This window comes from Lithobates pipiens, unplaced genomic scaffold (assembly GCF_037356315.1).
Source record: "Lithobates pipiens isolate NorthernLeopardFrog02 unplaced genomic scaffold, aLitPip1_a1.2 Scaffold_16, whole genome shotgun sequence".
Classification (NCBI taxonomy): Eukaryota; Metazoa; Chordata; class Amphibia; order Anura; family Ranidae; genus Lithobates; species Lithobates pipiens.
This window is the reverse complement of record NW_027507748.1, coordinates 634,621,937-634,640,060: the sequence shown is the minus strand read 5'-3', so window position 1 is coordinate 634,640,060 and position 18,124 is coordinate 634,621,937. Positions and strand designations below refer to the sequence as shown.

Sequence of the window (18,124 nt, the reverse complement as noted above, 5' to 3'; positions counted from 1 at the left end):
TCTCTCGTTAATATCACTCAATTGAGATGGGTCTCACATAAGTATTTAGGGGAGGGGGTGGGCTACTGAACAGAGAAGCTTTTTTACCTTCATGTGGGCTTGAGCCTTTAGAATCACTTTAACCTTCAATAAAAACATTGAAACAGAAATTCAAGAGAGCAATCAGAGGAGCTTAAAGGTGTTGTAAAAGTTCATGTTTTTTCACCTTAATGCATCCTATACATTAAGGTGAGAAAACACCTGGCAGCCCACCCTGTTTTACTTACCTGAGCCCTAGAACTTGTGAAACGGGGACACGCTATCTCTCTGCCCAGGGTTCTCGGCTCTTGATTGGATAGATTGATATCAGCGAGGCCATTGGCTCCCGCTGCTGTCAATCAAATCCAATTATGTGGGCGCCGGGGGGGTGGTGAGGCTGAGTCCTACATGCGTTTATGGACGCCGAATACAGGACTCGGAAGCGCGCCCGCAAAGTAACGCCCTGGGAGAGCACTTCTCCGAAGGGGTTATCTGATGTGGGGAGGAGCCGCGAGAGCCGCCAAGAGACCCCAGAAGACGAGGTTCGGGGCCACTCTGTGCAAAACGATCTGCACAGTGGAGGTAAGTATGATATGTTTGTTATTTGATTTTTTTTTAACGAACCCTTACAATCACTTTAAATAGGCTATGGGTTGATTTTCTAAAGGCAAATAGACTGAGCACTTTGCAAGTGCAGTTAAACTCATTTTCTCCAGAGCTTAGTGAATGTGGTGAAGCTTCACTTCCTAAATAATACCCAATCAGGTGCAAGGACAATAGAAAAACAGCATTTTTCCAGCACATGATTGGCTTATAGAAATCAGCAAACCTTCACCATATTCACTAAGCTGTGGGGAAAATGAGTGCAACTGCAATTGCAAAGTGCACAGTCTATTTACATTTAGTAAACCAACCCCCCCCCCCCCCCCCTTCGAGTGACAGATGGCTAAGGAGTGTAAGAAAAATCCCACATTATAATAATAATAATAACAATAATAATAACAAGGTGTGGTCAGAATAAATTGGCACCATAAAAAGTGATGGATGCAAATTGGTCACAAGTGACAGGGAGAAGGCAACTGTGTTAAATACTTTCTTCTTAGTTTATGCGGATAAAAAGGAGGGGTATAATAAACAAGGCAGTAATATTAATAACAATATATTGAATGTACGCCTGGGGCTGACAGGTACCAGTATTCAAAAAAGACTAGAAAAACTTAATGTGAATAAATCACCAGTGTTTGTTGGTCTGCCCCTGAGAGTTCTTAAAGAACTTAGCCATGTTATAAGCACGCCATTATTCTTAATTATAAAGGACAGCTTGCTGACTAGAAAGGTACCAGCTGATTGGTGAAAAGCAAATGTGATATCAATTTTCAAAGGGGTGGGAATGTATGAAGGTAAAAAAAGTCATCCTTTAGAACAAACTTAGGCTTAATATGCAGTCTAACACTATATTACCAAAAGTATTGGGATACATGCACACAAACTGTCTATGTCTATGGGAATGTGTTTGACCATTCTTTCAGAAGTGCATTTGTGAGGTCAGGCACTGATATTGGACAAGAAGGCCTGGGTGATCGGGTTGAGGTCAGGACTGTGCAGGTTAGTCAAGTTCCTCCACCCCAAACTCGCTCATCCATACACCCCCTTATACCAATGATGGGGCATTGTTTAATCCCATTAACGGTAGGACATTTTCTTCTCCCACTGGCCACAGTTCTCCTCCCCCCATAAAGTTTGAAGGACAGTAAACTGGTCCTTTGTTTAGAAAATTTGGAGGCCCCTGCAGTAAGGTATACAAGTGAAATAAGATAATTCCTACTGATTGTACTTGGGTTGGATGGAGGTGGATCTATCAGAATCTCCAAATCATAACATAAGGTATGAATCCGAAATAAATTTAGTTCCAGGTGTTACTTTTAGATGCACCCCACCCCAGTCGATATTGTCAAGTCAGCTCATTCCATTTCTATTTGTGGTTGGAGTAGTAGGGATGACTCAGAAGTGCAGAAGTAATCTCCCGAAATAACAAATTTCCACGTTTAACCACTTCAGCCCCGGAAGATTTTACCCCCTTCCTGACCAGAGCACTTTTTGCGATTCGGCCCTGCATCTCTTTAACTGACAATTGCGCGGTTGTGCGACGTTGCGCCCAAACAAAATTAACGTTCTTTCTTTCCCACAAATATAGTTTTCTTTTGGTTGTATTTGATCACCTCTGCGTTTTTTTTTTTTTTTTGCACTATAAACAAAAAAGAGCGACAATTTTGAAAAAAACGCAATTTTTTGCTATAATAAATATCCCCCAAAAATATATAAAAAAATTTTTTTTCCCCTCAGTTTAGGCCGATATTTATTCTTCTACATATATTTGCTAAAAATAAATTGCAATAAGCGTATATTGGTTGGTTTGCGCAAAAGTTATAATTTCTACAAAATAGGGGATAGTTTATGGCATTTTTATTATTATTATTATTTTATTTTTTTTACTAGTAATGGCAGTGATCTGTTATTTTTATCGGGACCGTAACATTATGGCGGACACGTTGGACAATTTTGACACGTTTTTGGGACCATTGGCATTTTTACAGCGATCAGTGTTATAAAAATGCATTGATTACTGTAAAAATATCACTGGCAGGGAAGGGGTTAATGCTAGGGGCAACCAAGGGGTTAATGTGTTCCCAAGTGTGTGTTCTAACTGAAGGGGGGAGGGGACTGTGTAGGGGAGATGACAGATCGCTGTTCATACTTTGTATGAACATATGACCTGTCACTTCTCCCCTCAGAGAACACGCACGGATTACACGCACAGATCCTGGTTCTCCGTGTGCCCCGAGCAACCGCGGGAGCCTGGAGGTGATCACGACCGCCGGGCACTTGCATTGGCTCCGTGGGTGAGCAGGGGGCAAGCGCATGTCCCTAGTGGCCACAGGACGAAGCGGCGTTACATAACGTCATTCGCCCAGCCGATCCATTCTGCTGCAGTACAACTGGTCACATTTATAAAGCGATCGTGCTATAAAAAATTACACCGATTGCTGTATAAATGTGACTGGCAGGGAAGAGGGGTATTAAGCAGATCCTAGAACCACTTAAAGGGTGGGGTGTCCCTTAAAAAAAAAAAAGTCAGCAGCTGCAGTATTTTTTAAAATAATTGGACACTTACCTGTTTCAGGGTCCAGCGATGCGGGGGAACAAAGCTCCGCTTGTCCCCCCCTCTGCTCGGCAGCGTCGGCATTCTTACTGTGGGCACTCGGCTGTGGCTTCACAGCCGGGCACCCATTGCGCATGCACGTGACATGCCGCGCAGCCATCTGGGACCTGTTACGTGTCCCAGATGACTGACTGTGCCGAGGGGAAGTGACGTCGGGTGCCCGGGCACTGAAGGAGGCAGACTACGAGGGACCCCCTAGCAACAGGCATTTAGAGGTGACTCAAATTTTTTTTTTTACATTTTTGGGGGGGCTGGGACACCACTTTAAGGCCTGACATGCTGACAAGTATTATTTGAAACATTTGGCAATGATAAGCAAAACACCTTCAAATAAAATGCAAAGTACGTGGTAAAGAATGTCAACACAAACCAATATTTATAGTCAATATTGAACATTTCATCAGTATTGGTAAGGGATCAGCGTCTTATCTGTTTACATACTAAACTTAAGGACTTCCCTATATAAAGATTCAGACAAGTTAACTTCTGTGCCAGCTAAGCATTTTATTTTGGAAATGCTTTGTTTATCAGGTTAAAGTTCTATTCCCAACAAACTCTGCTTTAGGTTTGGAGAGAATGTGGGAATGTTAGATCCTCTGCTTTTATTGCTCTCTTAGGGCTCGTTCACATGTGTGTTAATTATAAAAAAACAATCCTATGGCCATGCTTAACCGTTTGCCGACCAGCCGCCGTCATTATACTGCGGCAGGTTGGCACGGCTACACGAATCGCTGTAGGTGTACATCAGCTGCTGTAAGAGCTCTAGGCGGCGCAACACTGGAGTCAACACACGTGGCCGCTATGTCCACCGGCAACCAGCGATCGCTCCTCAGAGAGCCAGAACAGTGATGTGTAAAGGGGGCATGGTGCTGTGTAAAGGGGACACTGTGTAAAGGGGGAACTGTGATGTGTAAATGAAACACTGTGATGTGTAAAGGGTGCACTGTGTAAAGGGAACACTGTGATGTGTAAAGGGGGGCACTGTTCCGTGTAAAGGGGACACTGTTATGTGTAAAGGGCACACTGTGATGTGTAAAGGGGGGCATTGTGATATGTAAAGGGGGCACTGGGCTGTGTAAAGGGGGGCATTGGGCTGTATAAAGGGGGGCACTGTGCTATGTAAAGGGCATGTTGTGATGTGTAAAGTGGTCACTGTGTAAAGGGGACACTGTACCGTATAAAGGGTGCCCTATGGCCTAAGATTCCTGTATTTCAGCAAATTAACATTTGTTTTCACAGTGGGGTTGATTTACTAAAACTGGAGAGGGCATAATCTGGTGCAGCTGTGCATGGTAGCCAATCAGCTTCTAACTTCAGCTTGTTTAATTAAGCTTTGACAAAAAACCTGGAAGCTGATTGGTTTCTATGTGCAGCTGCACCATATTTTGCACTCTCCAGTTTTAGTAAATCAACCCAATATTTGTCTTAGTATTCAGTAATATTCTCCTAGTTGAGGAGACCCCTCTATGATAGTGATACAAATGTCCCACAAACACACAGCTTGGGTTCACATCAGCTTGGAGCATCTCAAATAGAACCAATCTATATCCCCAACTCTATCAGCCATTATGAATATAGAAAAAAAAGGGGGAAACAAACTGCGCTAAGGTGAAAGATTGTGAAGTGTGTAAAATAATTGTGAATTTCTTAAATGATAAAAGATATCAAAGGTGTTCAGCTGCGGCTTCACTGTATCACATACAAGCAAAATAGATAAACGAAAAAACATAAGCCGCGCTTAAACAAAGAAAAATGTGATCAGCTACTTGTACAGTAGTATTAAGATATACACTATATAGGGTACAGTGATATTAGGATATACACCATATAGGGTACAGCAACCCTTTAAAAATATGTGCGTAATATAGAACACATATATATTATTGTTCTAGATTCAAAACTTCGCTGCTGTGATTCGCTATATATAATATATTTACAGCCTTACGTCAATCATTTTGGCGTTCTATACACGGACTTATTGTTTATACACTGGGTGTTGATGTTTTATATATTTTTCGTATTTATAAGTTATGTCATGCATTCTTATTATATATAGCGAATCACAGCAGCGAAGTTTTGAATCTAGAACAATAATATATATGTGTTCTATATTACGCACATATTTTTAAAGGGTTGCTGTACCCTATATGGTGTATATCCTAATATCACTGTACCCTATATAGTGTATATCTTAATACTACTGTACAAGTAGCTGATCACATTTTTCTTTGTTTAAGCGCGGCTTATGTTTTTTCATTATGAATATACATTAAGCAGTAGGCATGCCTTCAGATGACCAATAAACCCATACTTTACATATCATTAAAGAAGAATTCCAGGCATGGTATATTTTTACATAGTTACATTGATCCAGCTTGGGCCATATGTAGATTATATTAAATACCTGGCCGATGCCCCTGGAATCTGCAAATGGCTAAAGTAGACATCACTACTTCAGTGATTTCTACTTGCTTCTGGGTCTATGGCATCACTCCACTACTTCTCCACCTTGTCCAATCAGAGAAAGCTTTGCATTCATTCAGAGAATGCAAAGCCTTCTCAGAATGGTGCCTTTGCTGAGCGGCCAACTTCCTGTGTTTACAATTCATCAGGCCAGCCTCCCGTCATGGGACCCAGAGGTCATTGGAGACTACTGGAGTAGTGGTGTTTAATTAAGTGATTTCCAGCATCCAGGAGTATCAGCCAGATATGTTATACATTGTTATAGTGAGTACACCCCTCGCATTTTTGTAAATATTTTATTATATCTTTTCATGTGACAAAACTGAAGAAATTACACTTTGCTACAATGTAAAGTAGTGAGTGTACAGCTTGTATAAAAGTGTAAATTTGCGGTTTCCTGAAAATAACTCAACACACATCTATTAATGTCTAAACCACTGGCAACAAAAGTGAGTACACCCCTAAGTGAATATTTCCAAATTGGACCCAATTAGCCACTTTCCCTTCCCAGTGTCATCTGACTCATTAGTGTTACAAGGTCTCAGGTGTGAATGGGGAGCGGGTGTGTTAAATTTGGTGTTATCGCTCTCACTCTCTCATACTGGTCACTGGAATTTCAACATGGCACCTCATGGCAATGAACTCTCTGGGGATCTGAAAAAAATAATTGTTGCTCTACATAAAGATGGCCTAGGCTATAAGAAGATTGCCAAGACCCTGAAACTGAGCTGCAGCCTGGTGGCCAAGACCATAAAGCTGTTTAAAAGGACAGGTTCCACTCAGAACAGGCCTCGCCATGGTCGACCAAAGAAGTAGAGTGCACATGCTCAGCGTCATATCCAGAGGTTGTCTTTTGGGAAATAGACGTATGAGTGCTGTCAGCATTGCTGCAGAGGTTTAAGGGGTGGGGGATCAGTATGTCAGTGCTCAGACCATATGCTGTACACTGCATCAAATTGGTCTGCAAAGATGATCCACAATAAAGCCTGCAAGCAGTTTTCTGAAGACAAGCAGACTAAGGACATGGATTATTGGAACTTTGTCCTGTGGTCAGATGAGACCAAGATAAACATATTTAGTTCACATGGTGTCAAGCGTGTGTGGCGGCAACCAGGTGAGGAGTACAAAGACAAGTGTGTCTTGCCTAAAGTCAAGCATGGTGGTGGGAGTGTCATGGTCTGGGGCTGCATGAGTGCTGCCGGCACTGAAGAACTACAGTTCATTGACGGAACCATGAATGCCAACATGTACTGTGACATACTGAAGCAGAGCATGATCCCTTTCCTTCGGAGACTGGGCCGCCGGTCAGTATTCCAACATGATAACGACCCCAAACACACCTCCAAGATGACCACTGCCTTGCTAAAGAAGCTGAGGGTAAAGGTGATGGACTGGCCAAGCATGTCTCCAGACCTAAACCCTATTGAGCATCTGAGGGGCGTCCTTAAATATAAGGTGGAAGAGCGCTAATATCCACCAGCTCTGTGATGTTGTCATGGAGAAGAGAAAGAGGACTCTAGTGGCAACCTGTGAAGCTCTGGTGAACTCCATGTCCAAGAGGGTTAAGACAGTGCTGGAAAATAATGGTGGCCGCACAACATATTGACACTTTAGGCCCAATTTGGACATTTTCACTTAGGGATGTACTCACTTTTGTTGCCAGTGGTTTAGATATTAATAGATGTGTGTTAAGTTATTTTGAAGGGACAGCAAATTGACTCTGTTATACAAGCTGTACACTCACTACTACTACTCAATACTACATTGTAGCAAAGTGTAATTTCTTCAGTGTTGTCACATGAAAAGATATAATAAAATATTTACAAAAATGTGAGGGATGTACTCACTTTTGTGAGATACTGTATGTATAGTTACATTGATCCAGGCTGTAACTATGTAAAACTGTATCATGCCTGGAATTCTTTAAGCAGCTATGAAATGCAGGAAAACTATAAGTTAAAATGCATTAAGAATTACAAGAATGTATTATCCAGATACTTGAATAAAGTACAATGCCTACCAAGAACCGAGTCCTTGGGATAAGAATATTTGTCATCATTATCGAGTACAAGGCTATGCCCAAAAATCTGCACGTGTGTATAGTGCAACTCATGAGCCAGTGCATATCAAGACTGCGTGTGCCTTTGCAAATGTTTGCTTAGTGAATTAGGGCATAAGTCCAGGACTAGCTTTTAGAGTCTTGAGGCCTAATTAAAGCACAGCCGAATTAAGGAGAATTGCTTAGGGGACGTCAGCTCCTGTGACTCGTGATCAGACCTGCATCCTGTTTAACTCAAATCACCTCCTGACTCTGCTTTATCCTGATCTTTTGTTGCTGACTTCGTCCTCTGCTAGCTGTTTTTGTACTTCTCCAGCCCATCTGATATTGACCCCAACCTGGCTTCTAACCCTGCCCCTGCCTTCCAAATTGTTACCAAATTGCTGCTGGTTGTTGCTGACTCTGGCTTGTCTTGACTATAGCCTTGAATCTGCATTTGTGGGTTTCTATGCTTCAGCCGGGTGCTAAAATTCTGCAAAAGTTCCAGTCTGAGCCTCTTTACTATCATCTGACTGGCCATTGCATTAGGGCCAACCTGTGTATAACAACCCTGCATACCTGTGTACTCAGACAAGCTGCAGGCACCTCAGATTGAAGGTTCTGATCCAAAACTACAGAATCCAGAGAAAACCAAAAACACAGCTATCACCGTTCAGAAATGATAGTCCGGAACCTTGCACATATAGTATATATATGTGTCCCAGCTATAGTTATGTGGTAAACAGTGGTTAACATAATTGGTCTATGTGTGTGGAAATAATGCTCCAGTCAAGAATGATACAAGGTATATTGGGGGCAGGAAAAATAAACATGTATACTTATATATGTCCATGTGATTTTTTTGATTTTTTTTGTTCTTCATTTTTCCAGTTTTCATCCTGCCTCTGTGCTGCCTGGGTCCCGTTTCCTGTGCCACCATTTTGAAAAGTTTACTGCATACTATATATGCGTTTCATGAAACGCATGATGTCATGTGCCTTATCTCACACATGCACTATATATCATTGCATGCATCTGTTGCATTAAAAAAACAAAAAGCTCTTCCTTCAAAATCTGGGGCAAATTAAATTAAGTTTGTACATCGCATGCATCAAATGAGGATCAAGATCTCATGAGCTTCATTTTGCTCATGCACATGTAGCACTAACCCCCGAAGGAGCTGCTTGTTATTTTTGGGTTTACCGTTACCTTCCGTTCTCCTTGTTGCATGTCTAGGGGATGTCCCGTGGTAAATGGCCCAGTAACTTGAGACTGACAATAGATCCACTTGAATGGATTTTATTTGCAAAACTTAGACAATTGAACAGTCTTTCAACTTGGGATCAGAGGGTTGGAAAGGAAGTTCAGGTACTCTTAGTGTCAAAGTAAAACAAAATCGTCGAAGAACTTGCTTACTTTGACTGCATCCAGAGAATAGCCATTCGCAACTGGATGATCACTCAGGTTGGACAGTCCTTCTATCACAAGGCCTAGCAGCCAACTTGGTGCTTACTCAGGGACAAGTCTCTGCCACAGACGTTGTTGTAGAAACGTACAAGATAATGTCTCTGTCAAAGACGATGACCCTTCCAGGCTCTTGCTAAGAAAACCAACCCGTACATGGTGATCTTCTGAAGAGTCCTCCCCTGGATTGCTTGAAGTACAATGGGTCTCTCCCGACTAGAGACGGCACCCAACCACGTCAGAATCCTTCCTTTAGTTTCCCTGCCTCGGGCTAGCCAGCCCCGAGACATTAAAGTCGGGTGGATCCGCACCCCAGGCCATAGCTTTCCTGGGGGCTGGTCAGGAGGACCAGGACCATAAAGTCAGCACCTCATTCTGGACCGGAACCCCGAACCAAGTGACGTCCACATCTTAAATACCCTCTCCCAGAAAGCACAGCAAGAGCGCCACTCCCACTGGGCGGGCTCCGAGAGAGAGTAACTTAAATACATAACCAGACCATAGTTCCATGCCTGCCAGAAGAGACAGTGCCCCCTGTGGCCAGGCTGAACATCTCACAGTCCAGTCAGACTGATGCTGAGGCCCAATTTAGATACACAAACCAAACTGCAGTTTAGGCAACTTTAACTTTAGAAAAACGCATAGCGCGTGCTCGTCAGGAGCCGCCGCTACACACAGTGTTACAAAACTGTCCCTCATTCCTCCTCATCTGTCCCTCATTTTGATCTGATCTATATAGTTGTATATAAAATGCACTTTTTAGCTAACAAAAAGTGTTTTCCAGCACTAAACCTTTTGTCTGATTTCTAAATTGCTGCATTTGTAAATTCCAAAAGCCAATATAAAGGCATATTAATGGTAAAAAAAGCATTTGTTTTTTTATAGAATTCTCCTTTAAGGAGGCATGGCAAGGGGTGTGTCCTATGCCTGCATACTTTTGCTGATAGGTGTCCCTCATTCCCATCTCAAAAAGTTAGGAGGTATGTGTTAGTCACATTTAAAGGATTTTATCAGGATGAAAAGGCATAGAATAAAGGTTAACAATGTTGTCATACATAAATTATAATTCAGAAATAAAAGTATAATTGGAAAAATGATACATGTTTTGTATCAACATGATTATGCACAAATGCTGAGATATTCAAATTACAGCTAAGTATAACAATGCAACAGATAAAAATGAATATCCATTATCTAACAAGCACACATCTGGTCAGAGTATAAACCATAAAGCATCCACCCCTAATCTATCAGTGACCAACAATTGTGTACAGATCATGAAAAGGAGATCAAGGTTGACAATATTGATAAAGATCATGAAAGATACTTGCACCAGTCTTTTAATGTTCTTCTATAAAGTCTTAGCCCTTGTACACACGGTCGGACATTCCGACGGAAAATGTCCGATTGGACCGTGTTGTCGCATAATCCGACCATGTGTGGGCTTCATCTGACTTTTTCCATTGGAATGTCCGACAAACAAAGTTTGAGAGCTGGATATAAAAATTTTCCGACAAGAGAATTCCGATTGGACAAAGTGCCACGCATGCTCAGATCAAATTCATAGACCAAAGCTATTGGCTACTAGCCTGAACCTAGTCCCGTCGTAACTAAATAACGTTATTACGTTAGGAACGATCGGATTTTCCGACAACTTTGTCCTACCGCGTGTATGCAACACCAGTTTCGGACAAAATCCATCAGACAAAATCCAATGGATTTTGTTGTCGGAATGTCCGACCGTGTGTACAAGGGCTAAAACAGAACTGAAACGCCATTATACGTAAAAGATGATAATAATAAGACTATCAATTTCTACTGTTGTGTGGAAATGAAGAAATGTCTACTTTATCTAAAAGTCTGCTTATTTAGTCAGGGAACTAGTAGACATCAAAAGGTGATATCATGTGCCTTGAGGCACTAAACAATTGTGATAACGGAGAAGGGTACATACACGCAAACAGGCCTCTGTCTCCTATACATCTCTCCAATAAAAGAATTACAAATTGGGCAATAACACTGTGCACACAATTAGTGATGACCATTCATTATCAACAGAAACCCTCAATCTCCGATGGGATTCTGAACTGCTGTAGGTTACAGGTTAAAGGACCACATAAATAGCTGCAGATGGACACCGGTGGCAAGAAAAAGCGCCCAGAGGCGATTCAGTTCGTATAGGTAGCGCTATATAAGTCATTCATTCATTCACAGCAGATGTACTTCAACTCTCCCAGATTTTCTGCTATTTAAATGAACGCTATTTTAAAGCGGAGGTCCACCCTAAAGTGGACCTCCGCTCATCGGAACCCTCCCTCCCCCGGCGCCACAATTGGCACCTTTCAGGGGGGAGGGGGGTGCAGATACCTGTACAGTACAGGTATCTGTACCCACTTCCGGGATAGCTCTCTGCGGAAAGGGGCGTATATTACGCCCCTTTCCGCAAGTGCCCGCCCCTTCCCGCAAGTGCCCCGCTGCCTGCTGGGAAAACACACAGATCCCAGAGGCAGCGGGGACCGTCCTAATTGTGCAGCGCGGCTCGCGCATGCGCAGTAGGGAACCGGGAAATGAAGCCGAAACGCTCCATTTCCTGATTCCCATATCCAAGATGGCGGCGGCAGCACCCGAGATACGATCTACAGATCGGCTTCGGGTGCCGACATCACGGGCGCGCTGGACAGGTAAGTGTCACTATTTTAAAAGTCAGCAGCTGCAGTATTTGTAGCTGCTGGCTTTTAAAAAAAAAAAAACGCAGAGTCCCGGTGGACTCCCGCTTTAAGAATTAATTTCTTTTTAATTAAGATACAATCAGTTGTAAGAGGGACATTTTGATTAAGATATTAATAAACCTGAAGACTTTTTAAGTGGAAGATCTGAGGCAAGAACCTGAGAGAGACCTTCTTGCTTCCATAACACCTTTCAGTATCTCCAGTTATCTCCACATGCTTGTTTTCTCTACAAAATACTTTATTCCCTTTTTGCTTATTTGATATCACTGCAGCTTCAGGATGCATTATCAGATTCTTTTTCATCATATGCAAGAAATAAAATGCAGCTGGCAGCAACAGCCGGGCACCCACTGCGTATGCGCGAGCGGCGCCGGGCGCCGTGATATGCCGCACAGTCATCTGGGACATGTGACAGGTCCTAGATGACTGTGCGGCGCGAGGGGAAGTAATGTCACCAGCCGGGCAAGGAAGAAGGCAGACTACGAGGGACCCCCTAGCAACAGGCATTTAGAGGTGAGTAAAAAAATGATTTTTTCCAATCCTTTTTTTTTTTTTTTTTTTTATGAATTTTTAGCAATTTTTTTTTTTTCTTGGTGGCAACACCACTTTAAAGTAATTGTAAACAATCACCCTGTAAAACAACTCATTCAGTTTAAAATAGAAATGAAAGGCAAGACATTTTTGTATAGATATAAAAAAACATTATCAATAATAGTTTCCGCTTTTTATAAGTGATCACATTGCCTCTGTTCTCAGCTGCATAAGAGCTGGGAGGAGGAGAAGCAGCAGCACACTGAGCTTCCCAGTGAATGGCTGTGCAGCGGGGGGTGTCAGGACAAGTCTGATCATTGGACCATAGCAGACTGACCATAATGTGCTCTCCTGCTTAGTGTGGTCAGTTTTTAATAGGAAAGCAGAGGGACTGGCAGGAACACCAGGGATTCCACATAAAGGAAGCAATACAAAGAGAACATGATCATTTCTCATACAAGTACATGGTACAGCAGGCACATATCTGGAATCTGAAGTGTTGGGGGTAACAAATGCTTTAATGCCTTTTAAAAAGGACATATATGGCTGCAGACCCGATACGGTGGGCGTTATCCCTCTCCCACAATGAGCTGCTGAACCTTCACTCTCAAGGAGACCTGGGGTTTCTTCAGAAACGGGAGACAAACGTAAGGACTATGTTTTCAGAGAAACAAAAAGATTGCATCTTGGTTTTTTCCCACAAGGCATAATTTTGTAACAAATATCAAGATATTTCTTGATATTCAGAACACCAGATAAACTGGCCAAAGTCTTTCCTTGCCAATCTTCGACCTAAGGTAAGAGTTTAGGTACTTTCTTGCATGTCTTCTGGGATTGCCCAGTTTTGCTTACCTTCTGGCGACGGGTCTTTTAGATTATACACCACACCACGGGTTTCATCCTTAGTGGATATCCGGTTTCCATCTTTCTTCATCTTACTCCTCTGTTGAGCAAACGCTACAAGAAATCTTTGCTCTTGCAGCATTTCCAGTACATGGAAGAGTAGCTCACTTCCAACTGGGGGTCACTGGTTTGCCAGGGTTAATTAAATACAGGAAATGGAGGACCTCACAGCAGCCCTAATGCCGCGTACACACGAGCGGACTGTATGGCGTACTTAGTTCGTCATACAATCTGACGGACAGTCCGTCGTACTTTCCACTGAACGGACTTGACCACACACGGATGCACAAACAGTCCGTCGAAAGCTTGCGCGATGACGTGTACAGCACGTACGACGGGACTAGAAATAGGAAGTCCAAGACACAGCAAAGCACCCTTCCGCCGTGTAAATCCTTTCTGGGCATGCGCCATTCTTAGTCCGTCGAACTAGCATACTGACGAGCGGATTGTCCGCTGAAACCAAAGTACGACGGACAGAATTTCGAAAAATCCGAAATTCTTAGTACGCCGGACTGCACGCTGAAAAAGTCTGCTGAAGCCCACACACGAGCGGATTGTCCGCTGAAATGTGTTTCGACGGACTAAGTACGCCATACAGTCCGCTCGTGTGTACGCGGCATAAGAGACAGGACCTCTGAACTGAATTAGAAATGGTTCTACTGGAATTATTTGAAATACTCTACTGAATACAATCAATCGTTAGGAAGAAATGCTTTTCTTGTGAATAGTCAGCAATCCTCATATCTTTTTGTGTTGGAGATGAGGTGAGAGGCCCAGTGGGATGGCACTTTACTCTGTTTCACCACTTACAGGTAGAGGGCACTAGACCAGGACCCTTTCACCCCCCCCTCACTTTGTTTTTTTCTTTCCCCCTTCCCCCTCCTTTCCTGCTACCCCATCATTATGCTGAATGCCCCTGAACTGCAGACTGCACTAACATCCCACCCTTCCCCTCTATCCTTCTGTCCTATAATTTACCTCTCGTGCCACCCTGGGGTATCCCCTCTGTTCTATTCCTTTCTGTTTATTTTCAAAAGAAAGATAGAAAACCTCAGCAGGCATTGCAGTACATGGACCATAACTTTAATTACTTGGTGGAAAGATGGAGCTTCCATAGAAGTTAACTGTACTTAAAGCGGTTGTAATCCGCTGGACAATTTTTCATTTTTTTTCTACTTGCAAGGTAAAGGCATAATGTGCGTCACATACTAGCACATTATGTTAAACTTACCTTAAAACAAAGTTCTTCCAGCCCGAGATGTCAGCTCTGCAGGCGCTCTCATCTTCACCTGTCTCAATTCCAAGTTTATGGACTCCGGCTCTGTGACTGGCTGGAGCTGCGATGGCGTCACACCCGCGCATGCGTGCGGGAACCGCCATTTACGGCACGGGGCTCTGAAGAAAAGGTGCGGGTGGCCGTTCCTTTAGAGCGCATGCACCAGTGATGTCACTGGCTGCATGTACATTCAATATCTGCTATACAGTGCACGTTTAGGAGATATTTACATTACCTATATGTAAGCCTTAGTATAGGCTTATCTTTAGGTTAAAGCAAAACATGGAAGTTGTAAATAATTGTAGTACATATCAAACCTGTATTCTATAGAAGAAATGCAACACATATTTAAAGATGTATTCTAAATATGTAGTAGCACAGTTTGTTCTTGGTGCAAGAACTGCAAAATATATACCTATGATTCAATCATCATAACCAAACCTATCATTATATACATTACACATATTCATTTCATCATTATAGATGCATACTGGAAGAATACTCAAATTCAGAGTCTTTGCATGACTTAAACTGATGCCAATGCAAAATAAATTAGAAAATAAGGGTCTAATTTACAAAAAAGCTAATATTGGAAAGTTTCAGGCATTCTTAACATTGACTATTTGGAGAAGAAACAGCTTGAAAGACACAAATCAGCTTTTAAGGCCGACGAGAAGATGTGCATTGGTGTAAACCTAGAAAAATTAACTATTCATGGCTCTACCTTCTGAGATGACATCACTGCATCTGTAATATTATGATGCCATTTCTCTGACCAACAATGCAGTATTTGAGTATTCACACTGCAGTATCCATAAGTATTTCTATACATGGGGAGGAGTCTCTGATTCTGTCTGCAACAGGCCTTATAGCCATAGCTCCCAACTGTCCCGGATTTTGAGAGACTGTCCCTGACTTGAAACAAAGTCCCACTTTCCCTCTTTCCTCCACATTTGTCCCTCATTTTGGTCTGATCTATATAGTTGTATATCAAATGCCCTTTTTATCTTTCAAAAAGTCTTTCCCAGTGCTAAACCTTTCATCCAATTTCTAAATAAATGCATTTGTAATTTTCGAAAGTCGGTATAAAGGAATAGTAGTGGTAAAAAAGCACTTGTGGGTTTAACTAATATTTTTTTTTGTACAATTGTCCTTTAAGAGGATGTAGGAGAGGGTGTGTCCTATGCCTATATACTTTTGTTAGTAGGGGTCCCTCGTTGGTAGGTACGCTTATAGTTATTGAAAACCCCATGCAATGCATGGTTACACAAATGCATAAGTTAGAATTTACAAGTCTGGTGCCAGTAGCGTTGCTTGATGTTATTTGTGCTACAGAATACTATGAAAAACATATTTTGTAATAGATCATTCACTGTTTTATAAGAGTCATAATACTAAAATATAAAGAAAAGAGCCTTTTCATATTAGTATACAGTACTTATACTGGATAGAGGATGTATTTTTATTGCTTAATATGTGCTCTAATTTGTGTGCCACTATGTTTAAATAGTGCATATTAGCAAGTACACAAAAAAAAAGGCAATTCTGTCTGTAGCATGGATGTATTTGCCATATATGTTAATGTATAGCTCACCCCTACCTAAAAATTGACTAATTGTATAAAATATTATAGTTACAGTTATGTGGTTGTATGCCCAAAAAAAAAAACTTGTAAGACAAAGGCATAATGAGCTAGTATGCAGCGCATACTAGCTCATTATGAAATGCTTACCTTAGAATGAAGCCCCCGCAGGAGGCTGACATGTTCGTGAGCTCCAGCACTGTGAGTGGCCAAAGCCGCGATGATGTTGAGGTTCCGGCAAGAAGCTCTGAAGTTCCGGCACAATACGCTAGCCCTTCAGAGCGCATGAGCCGCTGATGTCAGGGGCTGCATTCAGGGTGAATATCTCCTAAACTGTGAAAGTTTAGGAGATATTTACTTTACTTTAGGTAAAAATCACAAAGCGAGGTATACAACCGCTTTAAGCCATTGTAATAGGCTAATTTTGAAAAAAAATCCTTGATTTTATTGTGTATATTTTGTACTTATTTCATACATGTAATAAAGACTTTTTGCTCTTATGTGATTATAATGCTTTTGATGGTACCAGAAAAATCCTTCTCGCACCTCTCTCCCCCCTCTTTTTTTAATTTATGGTTTAAAAATTACCCTAGATTATCACTCACCCGTTGACACCATTGCCCTCTGCCTTGGGATCAAATCTCACACTTGACATCTTGTCAATGATTTCAGGAGCTGAAACAAAATACAGACAAACTTTAACTAACTGAAACCACTTAAAAAATAAGTGTACACAGTATATGACACTTTATCAATCAATGATAAACTTTTAAAACACTCACATTTTACACTAGCATTAACAAATGTATGCTTGGGATTGTTTTCATATGGGTGAAGGCCACAAAGTGGGCCCACATAAAGTGATTATGGTACAAATTTCAAGATGTTTTTCGCTTTTTCAAATAAATTTTGTAACTAAAATATACAGTTTTTTGCTTATATTTCTCTGGTAAGGCATAATGCCTAGTTACCGTACCTATATTATTGACCACATATATTTAATTCAATGTTATGTTTGTCTTGTGCCTTCTTTTTTTTGCCATTGTTCAAAACAGTGAATTCAATGTTAATAAAATTTACTATTATTGATATAAGACACTTGTGCAAAGATTGGACAATTTAGGGATACGCTAGGTGTGGCAATGACTGTGCCCCCCATTAGAACGGCTCATTAAGAGCCACAGAGATCTCTCAACTTGGTAGAAAACTTCAATTTGATGGAGTTGTTCCTTGTTTCTTCTCATGGCGTGAGACCCTTTTGTCTTTCTGGCAGGAAACAATGGTGGGTTCCATGGCTACATTGGAAGAACAAATATCTTTATGCCTAACGTTCTTATGGAGGCCTCTGATCATGTATGGCTAGTCTAACACATAAAAAGGGGAAATTTCACTAAACATTCTGTATGAGTATTTGCTGAAGATGCTAGTATTCTTGGAATACTCATACAAAATGTTTAGTGAAATTTCCCCTTTTTATGTGTTAGACTAGCCATAGATGATCAGAGGCCTCCATAAGAACGGTAGGCATAAAGATATTTGTTCTTCCAATGTAGCCATGGAACCCACCATTGTTTCCTGCCAGAAAGACAAAAGGGGCTCACGCCATGAGAAGAAACAAGGAACAACTCCATCAAACTGAAGTTTTTTACCAAGTTGAGAGACCTCTGTGGCTCTTAATGAACCGTTCTAGTGGGGGCAATGGTTGTGTTGCTTTGTTACAGTTATATGGCTAGTTTTAAAAATGACAAGCAAAACTAAATCTAAGATAAAATCAATAAAATGAATCATACAAATACTACTATACTATAATAGGCTTGTGCAATTCGTTTCGTAACGAATCGAAATTCGGCCGAATTTTGCATCTTTCGGACATTCGGATGCATCCGAATGTCCGAATAAA

At 41.6% G+C, this 18,124-nt stretch overlaps 1 protein-coding gene across 4 annotated transcripts in view; it reads right to left on the bottom strand.

Annotated features, from left to right (window-relative positions):
- LOC143983987 (phosphatidylinositol 3,4,5-trisphosphate 3-phosphatase TPTE2-like) overlaps positions 1–18,124 on the bottom strand; it is a 103,836-nt gene that overhangs the window by 61,561 nt on the left and 24,151 nt on the right. For all 4 annotated transcript variants that reach the window (XM_077484211.1, XM_077484210.1, XM_077484208.1 and 1 more), the window contains exon 2: positions 16,830–16,899. In XM_077484211.1, the coding sequence (XP_077340337.1) occupies positions 16,830–16,879 (50 nt within the window). In that variant the 5' untranslated portion in view covers positions 16,880–16,899. The remainder of the gene's footprint in view (positions 1–16,829; positions 16,900–18,124) is intronic.